The sequence below is a fragment of the Adelges cooleyi genome, unplaced genomic scaffold (genome assembly GCF_023614345.1).
Source record: "Adelges cooleyi isolate 19-005CV unplaced genomic scaffold, UGA_ACOO_1.1 ACOO_flye_CR_arks_rails_tigmint_CR_PRNA_9, whole genome shotgun sequence".
NCBI classification, from domain to species: Eukaryota; Metazoa; Arthropoda; class Insecta; order Hemiptera; family Adelgidae; genus Adelges; species Adelges cooleyi.
Genome location: NW_026096579.1, coordinates 4,388,890 through 4,399,226, shown reverse-complemented (window position 1 = coordinate 4,399,226; position 10,337 = coordinate 4,388,890). Strand labels below are relative to the sequence as shown.

The 10,337-nt window shown below is 26.9% G+C and overlaps 5 protein-coding genes across 6 annotated transcripts; 3 read left to right on the top strand and 2 right to left on the bottom strand.

Moving 5' to 3' along the window:
• Positions 1–223: 223 nt before the first annotated feature.
• On the bottom strand, positions 224–1,298 carry LOC126846131 (actin-related protein 2/3 complex subunit 3). The gene is made up of 4 exons (XM_050585310.1): positions 1,128–1,298; positions 867–1,049; positions 584–779; positions 224–525 (listed from the first exon to the last, which is right to left on the bottom strand). The coding sequence occupies exons 1-4, from the start codon at positions 1,131–1,133 to the stop codon at positions 368–370; spliced, it is 543 nt and encodes a 180-aa protein (XP_050441267.1). The 5' UTR covers positions 1,134–1,298; the 3' UTR covers positions 224–367.
• Positions 1,299–1,509: 211 nt separating this feature from the next.
• Positions 1,510–2,503, top strand: LOC126846558 (dnaJ homolog subfamily C member 30, mitochondrial-like). 2 transcript variants are annotated; one of them, XM_050586130.1, is made up of 2 exons: positions 1,510–1,723; positions 1,801–2,503. In XM_050586130.1, exon 2 carries the CDS (start codon positions 1,813–1,815, stop codon positions 2,413–2,415), a length of 603 nt encoding a protein of 200 aa, XP_050442087.1. In that variant the 5' UTR covers positions 1,510–1,723; positions 1,801–1,812; the 3' UTR covers positions 2,416–2,503. The 2 variants fall into 2 exon arrangements, with proteins under 2 accessions (XP_050442087.1, XP_050442086.1); XM_050586129.1 differs by having other exon boundaries at positions 1,511–1,707.
• Positions 2,504–3,812: 1,309 nt separating this feature from the next.
• Positions 3,813–8,044, top strand: LOC126846713 (2-methoxy-6-polyprenyl-1,4-benzoquinol methylase, mitochondrial). Its single transcript, XM_050586489.1, has 6 exons — positions 3,813–3,962; positions 4,067–4,226; positions 5,824–5,973; positions 6,755–7,085; positions 7,156–7,267; positions 7,714–8,044. Exons 2-6 carry the CDS (start codon positions 4,103–4,105, stop codon positions 7,813–7,815), a joined length of 819 nt encoding a protein of 272 aa, XP_050442446.1. The 5' UTR covers positions 3,813–3,962; positions 4,067–4,102; the 3' UTR covers positions 7,816–8,044.
• Positions 4,234–5,742, top strand: LOC126846712 (U2 small nuclear ribonucleoprotein auxiliary factor 35 kDa subunit-related protein 2). The gene has a single exon (XM_050586488.1). It carries the CDS (start codon positions 4,288–4,290, stop codon positions 5,548–5,550), a length of 1,263 nt encoding a protein of 420 aa, XP_050442445.1. The 5' UTR covers positions 4,234–4,287; the 3' UTR covers positions 5,551–5,742.
• Positions 8,045–8,756: 712 nt separating the features above from the next.
• LOC126846716 (dynein light chain 1, cytoplasmic) lies at positions 8,757–9,867 on the bottom strand. Its single transcript, XM_050586493.1, has 3 exons — positions 9,710–9,867; positions 9,432–9,560; positions 8,757–9,081 (listed from the first exon to the last, which is right to left on the bottom strand). Exons 2-3 carry the CDS (start codon positions 9,537–9,539, stop codon positions 8,920–8,922), a joined length of 270 nt encoding a protein of 89 aa, XP_050442450.1. The 5' UTR covers positions 9,540–9,560; positions 9,710–9,867; the 3' UTR covers positions 8,757–8,919.
• Positions 9,868–10,337: the final 470 nt, after the last annotated feature.

Sequence of the window (10,337 nt, the reverse complement as noted above, 5' to 3'; positions counted from 1 at the left end):
TTTTAATTCAAAAATAAGTATCCTGATTAAGTGTGCTATCCGTCTTTTTACATTATAAAGGACATTCAATTTTAATACAGAATTCCAAATAATAAAAAAGTATAGAATTAATATACTTTCAATACCCTGTTACATTTGCAATTAAATTTCTCCGATTTAATAAGCTATTTAAATTAATGAGGTAGACTTTCTTTAGTTTGATTCCTTATACAAAAAACATAGCTAGAAATAAAATATTATATTTGTATCATTAATATTACATAATTATAGATAAAATAAATTTAAATAATAAAAAATAGAAAATGAATAAATTAGTTAGCCAACAGAATCTTAAATTGAAATTAAATTTCAATAATTTATCAACCAATTATTGTCCAGGGGCAAGCAATGATTTTTCCATAAACTTCTTGCGTGCAAAACATAACCACCATTTAGAAGGCTTGCCATCATCAGTTGAAAACACTTTTTCACAAACTCTACGTCCAGTTTCTTTACGCAGTTGTTCTAAATATTGCCGCATTACATCTATAATATATAGTAACTTCAGTAAAAAAATTCTTTTGAACATGCATTTTTAATTTACCTGATTCTGACGTTGTAGCTGGTTTTGCATAAACAGAATTTAATGGAAACCCGGCTTCTCCAGGTATATCAAATCTGTAGAGTGCAAGTGTATACATTTCGGACATCCCTTGATCTTTACTTTGACATTTTTGGAGTTTCTTCAGACACTCCGTTATATATAAAGTAATGTATATCAAAACACGATCTGCTTCACTCTAAAATAACAACAAGTAATTTGTAACATCATACATAATTATTTCTATAGTAGCATTACTGTTATTAAAATTAATTTGCATATATACCTTAACTTCATATGATCTAAAGAAAACATTTGCTTTAAAATATGACAAAGCTTCGTCAATAATATCCACATCTGGACTTGTTACGCTGATTAAAGCAGCAGGACCCTTATATTGAGATTTGATTGGAACTATAGCCATGTTTCCAGTTAATTGTTGATAATCTTTTATATTAGAATGGTAGGCCTATTTAACAAGTTAAAATATTAGTATATTAAATTATATTAAAATTTGACACCACGGAATTGTGTATTTAATACTCACAGGCATTTTATATATAATTACAATAATCAAATTAATTTATAATATAATATAAATCAAAAGAACAATATAAATTAAAAATATTAAATTATATTATGGAATATTTTAATAATGTATAGTATGTTTTAAAATGACATGATGACATCACTTTTCAACTACAGTTCATGAAGGATTTCTGGTGATAAATACTAAACAGTAAGTATATCATTTAACTCTTATCAGTATACATTAAATACATTTATTATCTATATTCTTATCAAAATAAAAGTGTTAAAATAATGTTTACCACCTTCGCTAAATAATATAGAATTTAAGGTTTAAACCGAGGTAGTAATTCTAGAAAATGTATTACATTGAAATGTTATCATATGATAACTTTATTGTTTAATTTTTATCATTTTATGTAGTTTTAAACTTCATAAAATGAATTTTTAGAGAAAGAATTTTTAGATTTATATTATGTTTTGTTGACAACATTCTAAAACTTTATTACAAGACAAGGTGAAAACAACTTTCTCTAACCAAATATTTGTTTTACTTAAAACTACTAGTATTGCAAAATTTAAATGAACATTTGACCCTTGTAAGTTTAAAGCTGTGTACGTTTCACCCGTCAATTTTTTTCCCTGTTAGAATTTACAATAATTTTAGTAAATTACATTGATTTTTTTTTCAGTTTGCTATTAACATGTGGACGGTGAGCAAGGCTCTTTTAAGAAACAACAATTTGATTAAAATACATGTAGCAAACAAAACTCATTATGAAGCTTTAAATTTACCCAATACTGCCACTCATAAGGACATTAAAGATGCGTATTATCGGTTATCAATGATGTACCATCCTGACAAAAATAAAGGCTGTGAAAACGCTACTAAACAGTTTCGTGATATCACAGCTGCATATGAAATATTAGGAAATGCACGCCAAAGAAGACTGTATGATCTTGGATCAAATATAGATCCCATACCACTAAAGCATCACTCACAACAGCCTTTTAAACATATGAACTCTACAAATCAAGTAGAAAAAACACACAATACTAATCATAGCTATAATTTTGACCAATGGTCCAGAAGTCATTACTCAACAATTGTCAAACGAAAGAATGAAAGTGAACAATGGGTCAAGTATACTAAAATGACCAATCAATATAGGGATCATCAAAATTTAATTTCAGTTACCGTTATAGCTATTAGTTTAGGATTGTTTATATTATTAAATTTTGTAGATTTATTCTTGGATAACAAAAGTGATTATGATAATGTTGATCAACATGAGAAAAGAAAGTGAGATTGTTAATAAAAGTAAGTTTGTTATTTGTTTGTCCAAAAATGTATTGTATATAACATTAACTATATAAATTGTTAGTTTTAAACAATATTAGTTTTTTTTTTTTCATAAATTATTTGATTTTTATAATATCAATAAGTGTTATATATGAATTGCTAACTGCTGGAAGTCCATTTTTATAAATTTTGACTATTATTATTTTGCACTAAGCACACGTGATACATCATGTGTCACAGAAAGGAGTCGAATCCGACAATCGAGAATTACAGTTTTTTTAAAAGGGGTCATAACAATACTTTTTTTTTCACTTGAAGAATTAGTAAGAAAAGTAGACTAGTCCCCATTCTCAGTTAGTGATTAATATGTGTATATATTTTTTCTTTTTCATGTTATCCTGTTACCTCTGGTTATTAATGGACGCCCACAAGAGTGAAAGCTTAGATTTAAGAATAAAAATGCTAGCAAAAGGGGATTAGGACATAGTGGTGTAATAACAGTCCTGTAGGAATTGTTTTTACTAAGAATTATAAAATCACAGATCAATCTTGATTTAGGCGCGTCAATGGCAACTTGTAGGTTGTAGGATATTGATAAAAATAATTGTAAAATCATATTGTTGTAAGCAACAATGTGCTTAAAATTGTATTTTTGTATAATAGTTGATTATCTGTCTATTGTAAAATGTGTTGCTGTTTTTACCCCTGCATTGAACCAACAACAAAATAAAAATGTTGGCATCCTGAAAATGTAATACAGCCAGAGTGTGATTATTTCCTTTTTTTTTGTTTTCCTTCATAAAAAAAATTGACTAGAGTTTTCATTATATTATATTATGTTGTAGCCCCACTTTGGGTCTACCTTCAGTCTTATTTTCAGAACTTAAGTTCAAAAACTACAATAATAAGCGAAATAAAGGAAAAGTTTCGACACCTTCTGTTAGAAAGGGCTGAGATATTTGCACTGTATATCGGAAGTACTATATTTAAGGAATACATTTCGCACAAGTTTGGAAGTCATTAGATTATTCTAGAATGAAATTATAGTGTGCAGTAATTTTAAGATGAATGTTATGTACACTTTAAGGGTGTTTTTCTCGCATCTGAAGGTGAAAAGGTTAACTTGGACTTGATGATGTAAACATGATTTAGACAAAATTAAATTTTAACAATTCATTAAGAAATCTAAAAATGAATATAACACATTGGCATGTGTTAAGTTATAACACCAAGTATTGGATGTTATAACTTTATTAATAAATTGTTTTGTGAATTTTCGATACATGAATTATAAGACCAAAAATTCAATTTTCGAGTACGCTGTACGTCTGTTATCTATTTATGTAAGCATTTATCAGTATTATTTATTTTGTATACAATAGATAACACTCGTGTACTATAGTCGCTAGATCGAATAAATCGTTAATCGATCATATGCAATCACAAATATAATGACTGAACACTAGTTGCAATACATTTGAGAATTGTGAACACAAAAATATGTGATTTTGATCGTAATAGTACAGCTTTTATTTAGTGAATTCTAGTTTGGTATTAAAGAAAAGATTTATAAAGATATTTTTGAATATCTGTATCCTTTATCGATTGATATTTGTTCAAATTATTTCATTATTAAAAAAACGTTTGTTTTTCAGATTTTTTTTAGTTAATATTTATATAAATATATTAAGATGTATCTTAATTTGAACCGCTTAAAGAAATGTGTTACTACATATTCCAAATACACAGTTTCGTATTCGACTCAAACTCATTTTGGTTTTCAAACAGTAAATGAATCTGAAAAATCTCAAAAAGGTATTTAAAAATTATCTTTTTTCTAAAAGTAATTATTCCATGAACATTAGGTAAAATAACAATGAATAAACATCGAGAAGCTCGTAAATTATGGAAAAAACTACGACGAAAACATAAAAGGCAAATAAATGCTACCAAACGAGAAAAATTACTTCTTGAACATGAAGAAAGACGATCTAAATCTCCTTCTTATCAATCATGGCTAAAAAGCCAACAAGAGTTGGAAGAATTTGAAGAAAAAGAAAATGAGCGAATTGCTATTAAAGAATATAAAAAGTGGGAAGAAAGAGAACAATGCGCATTACAAGAATGGGATTTATTACAAAAAAAATTAGAAAAAATAAAACATGATAAAGCTAAAAAAGAATTGATGATTAAAAATGAATGGGAAAGAGAACAAAATAAAATTAAAGAAGAAAATGAAAAACAAATTGCAAATGAAAAACTTCGTATTGAAATGAATAAAAAGTTTATGGAAGAAATTGAAATGTATATGAATGGTTTAGGTCCTATTCCAGAGTCTATTAAAACTGGAACGAATACAAGACCTGATCAGCCACTTTGCCCTTTTTTTTCAAAAGTAGCAGCATGTCGATTTCGAGATAATTGTTCTAGGAATCATAGTAGACCTGGCATAAGTGATACTTTGTTGATTCCTAATTTTTATAAAAATTTTGAACTAAATATGCGCTACGAACGGGAATTCGATATTGATATTGGATTAGAATGTGATGAAAAAGAAGCTTATCAAAAGTTTTATGAGTTTTATGATGACATATTGCCTGAACTTAAAAGTTATGGACAAATTATTGAACTTAATGTTTGTAGAAATCAAGAACCACATCTTATGGGTAATGTATATATCCAGTACAGAAGTAAACGTTATGCTCTAAGAGCCTACAGGTCATTATGCGGTCGATATTATGGTGGTCGTCAAATAATTGCTGAATTTTGTAATATTCCTTCATGGTCAGAAGCAGTATGCGGACTTTTTTTTAGAAAAATGTGCCCAAAAGGTAAAAATTGTAACTATTTACATTTGTATAGAAACCCTGCGTGTAAGTACCAATCAAAACCCCATAGAAAATATAATGATGGATCAAGCCATTATGAAGACATTAGAACATCCAGTAGAAGAGATCATGGAAAACATAAAATGTCTAAAAACAATGAAGAAGAAAAGAAAAATAACTCTAGTAAGAGAATCAAAAATGTTATTAGTACGTCTGAAAGGAGAAAAAAGAATGTAACTAAATGGGAAGATATACCAGAGAAAACCAGCCAAAGTTCTCAAGCTTATAATTGGTCTAGTGATGATGATTAGAAATTATTTTGTGAATACTTACTATAAAATTTACATTACTTGAAGTTAACTCAATTGAAAGAAAAGAAAATTTGTTTTAAAGAAAATGTTTAATTTATTAATAATATTTGTATAGTATATTTTTTAATTTTAAATAGAAAAAAAAACAATGATGTATGGTTGATTCTAATGTATGGATCTTAATGTTTTAAATGCAAGTTGATTTTTAGTTATAACTTTCTTTTTTTTTATAGTGATTTGATTTTGAATAAATGTGTTTTTTTTAATTTTTAGTACACAAAGTGTTTGAAAGTGTAGCAGATTCATATGATGCTATGAATGATGTTATGAGCTGTGGAATACATAGGCTATGGAAAGATGAATTTATAAGGATATTAGATCCCACTCCAAAAACACGGTTATTAGATGTTGCTGGTGGAACGGGTATATATAATTTACTTCATTCCAGTTGAAATAAAACTAACAATTATGTACTAAATTTAATTAGTTCTGACACTGATAATTAACTAAAATATTTCTCTAAGATTTACTAGTATCAATTGTGGCCTCTATACTTTATATCAACGCTCATTATAAAAGTTTCACTTTTTACATAAAAAAACTTATTTCAATTGCTATATAAAAACAAAAAGTAGTACATGTTATTCCCCCCCCCCTTACTTTCCTAAAAAGTAGTATACTACAATCCGTTCCAATAAATACTAAAATATTTTTTTTTTCCTACAAATAATTTTATATTTGATATAATGGGAGTTTTGATCCACAAAATATACTACTTTACGTTAGGAAAAAATAATCATACCAGTATTTGTTATGATGAAGACAAACATACTGTTTTTAAGAGGCAAATTATTTATAATCTTTTTGCAATGCCTGATGATGTATAACCAATTGTTTAATTTACCCCTCGCTTCAATCATTTTTTAATCAATAAAATACATTCATCAATCAATATACCTTTATTGCATACACACATCTTGGAATATAGGGTCTCAGTTTTATGATCGTTTAATTTACTTGACTGTTTCTAAGTTTTGAATTACTATTTATAATAACATCTGTTACCTACAAAATATTTTTGAAATGTATTTTTGTTATTTGTTTACAAAAGAATAATATATTTATAAAATAAATCCCTTTTATGTTAGGTATGACATAAGGATAGATTAAAAACTAATTACTAATTGTTATTGTTTATTTATAGGAGATATTGCATTTAGATATTTAAATTATATATCTGATATGGAAGGAGATGGACATGTGACAATTGCAGATATTAACGGGTCAATGTTAGAAGAAGGAAAAAAGAGAGCAGCAAAATTAAAACTGAACCAAGAACATATTTTATGGAAAGAATGTGATGCTGAGAATTTGCCGATAGATGGTGATTCATACTCCGCTTACACAATTGCATTTGGTATTCGAAACGTGACACATATTGATAAAGCATTAGATGAGGCCTATAGAGTTCTTGAACCAGGTGGTAGATTTCTTTGTTTAGAATTTAGTCAAGTCAATCCGGAAGTTTTAAGATGGTATAACTAAAAACAACTAAATTGCTTTTTTTTTTTTTTTTTACTAAAATTGTATTTATTTGGTTCGTAGGTTGTATGATCAATATTCGTTCAATGTAATACCATTAATGGGGCATATAGTAGCTGGTCAATGGAAACCTTACCAATACCTTGTTGAGAGCATTAGAAAATTTCCATCACAAGTGAGTTCTATTTCATAACATGTTGGATTTATTTTTTATTTTATTGAAAAGAAAAAAATTGTTTATATACACTTATCAATTGGTACATTTTAAAATGATTTTTGTTTGACGAGTCTTACAGTCATCACAATAGTTTATTAGATTCTCTGAATTTAATGTTACAGAATTTATTTTTATCGTTTAGTATACAATACTTTTCCCCAAGAATTAGGAAGTTATTAGTGTATTTTTTAATTACTTTACCTAAGTAAAATTTATAATAAATATATCTAAAAAAAATAACTTATATTTATGATCCCTTTAAATTAACAAATGTAATACAATTTAAAAAAAAATTATTTTCCGGGGAGGTTTTTTTTATTAAACATTTTCATGATAAATATCGTTTTATTTTCTGCTTCTCTTCAATCACTGTATGTTCATTTTATGTGTTTTTAATTTTTCAGGATGACTTTAGGTATATGATAGAGACTGCAGGTTTTAGATGCGTCACATACACAAATTTAACATTTGGTGTAGTAGCAATTCACTCAGGATTCAAGTTATAAATATTTCCAATTATATCAAAAACAAATTGTAAATAATTAATTATGATGCTTTAATTAAATGTGATTATAGAACTGTTAATTTAATTTTAGAATTTATTAATCATTAAAAGTTAAGACACTACTTGAAACATTCTTGTTTACGCCAGTCGGAGAACACAAAATACATTATAATATAAATCTCGTCACAAAAAAAAAGTTATAATATATAAATTAAAAAAAAAAAAACAAATTACCGATTATTAAAAATAACTTTCAAAGATCTAAAAGTACCATAAACATATTAATACAAAAAAAAAAAAAATTATACATAAGTAAACAATAACAACATAATCCATTTTTAACTGTTATCTTTGTATGGTGGAGTGTTCTCGTTGCATTGAAAATAATGATTATCATCATCGTTATGCTGGATTGCACATGTTTTATGGGACTTAAAACACCAAGAATATGTGGTTACACAAATTTTAATATAGTTTTATAAATATTTATGCAATCCGCAATATCTAAGTAACTATTAAAATTACACACAATACAGTCCCAAATTTAATAAACACATTTGTTTTTTTATGGACTAGAAAAAATTACAATAATAATAAAATTGAGGACATGACAATACTAATCAAATTTTTCTTTACTGTGTATTTAACATAATTTTAATAAAATAGTAATGCAAGAATGAGAGTAGCCAATTCAGAAGGGAGTTAAAAATGGCGAGAGGAATTAAGTGTATAAGCCACATTAGATGGCAATTTAATGGCACACTCAAAAATACATTATATTATAATCGACTCGCACATCTTTTTTTTTTTTTAAAGAAAAAAAGAAAATAAATAAAATTAGTAATGAGAAAATTTGCCAATCCCTTCCAATAGATATTGTCGCTAAAAATCTTAATAAAAAAAATTAAGAAATGCTCTAGGAATGTTAATAATATTAATAAATATTTTGGTTGGCAAAAATCATTAAAAAATAAAAAACGAGTGGCTAATTCTCATAAAAATGTTTTATTTATATGAGTAAGTGGTGAAATAATTATATTAGGTAATTTTTGAAAATTAATATTTGCATATTGGAAGGGGACATGTGCAGTAGTCAATTAAGAGTTTAACCGCTCTTGAATAGCAATATGGCCACCTGGCCCAAATAAAAATAAATGAAGTGCCTCGTTTCATGTGTGACGTAACTTCCAAAATTACGGCCGACGATACAATGCCATGTTGGGTTGTATTTTTTGTCAAATTCTTTCTTTATGTAAGCCGCAATGTCCTGAATAAAAAAAAAAAGTAATTATTAGACAAAAATGATTCATATATTATTAAAATTACTATTTGATATAATAGTAACCAAAATCATAATTCATACAAAATACTTCTTAAAACTAAATGAATCGATAACGATCACATTAGGTTGTATAAATATGGACCCATTATATATAAATATTAGTTACTTCACAATATCTTTTAAAATATAAATAATTAAGGTAACTGAAAAAAATACATATAGGTCTAACTAATTACTTTTTTGCAATAACAGGTAATTGTAAAATAGTGTTCATTTTTAATAATGAATGAAAAAGAGCCCTACAAAATATATTTTCTTTAAGATACTTATCATACTTTTTCAATATTGTATTTTTCCAAAGCTTGGGTGGCACAATCGACTGCATCTTGCTGCATCTCTTCGGACATATCAGCGTTTTTTATAACTGCTTTGCGGTCAGACATCTTTTAAAGGATGTAAATCAACTACAAAATAATAATAAACGTTCAAATAAACTAAATAACTTAAGTTAGGTTAATAAGCAAAACGTTAATATTTGCCCAATAATGTTAATTCACACAATAATTGTATTTTGTGTGGGAAATATGTGTTACAATAATAAAAAAATGTTTACCTTTTAACAGACAATATAAGGAACTATCCAACAACGGGATTAGATAATCCTTCGGTAACCAGAGCCAGACGCTGTACAAATCTCAAATTTAAACAAACTAAATTCAATAACTTCCAAAATATTCGCCGATAAAATAAATGACGAAATGGTAATGTTAACAACTATGTTTGAGTAAAAAATCAACATCTCATTGGCTAGGAGACGGCGGTTTCTATCAGCCACTTTACTATCGCCGACCCATCTACCCAGCAAATCGATAGAAACTTTTTTCTTCCATGATAACGAAAACACCGACGTCCGACTATGTACAAGTTGCAAGGTGCAACATTATACTGTATATTTATACAGTTGTACAGACTACAGTTATACTTTTTATTAAATAAACAAATCTTTAATCCTGGAATTTCAATTTTTGATTAATTTATTGTTATTTATAATCAGAAATCGTTTTAATTCCGCAATAATAATTTTGGTAAAAAAACCCGACACCAAGTTTGTTTTTATACACGCTTTCTACACAATATTGAAATGTTTTAAAATATTTATGTCGTACCATGATTATGAACAATAAAGATTACCACATGAAACAATCGCCAAATGCCGATTAAAATAATAGAAATTTTTATTG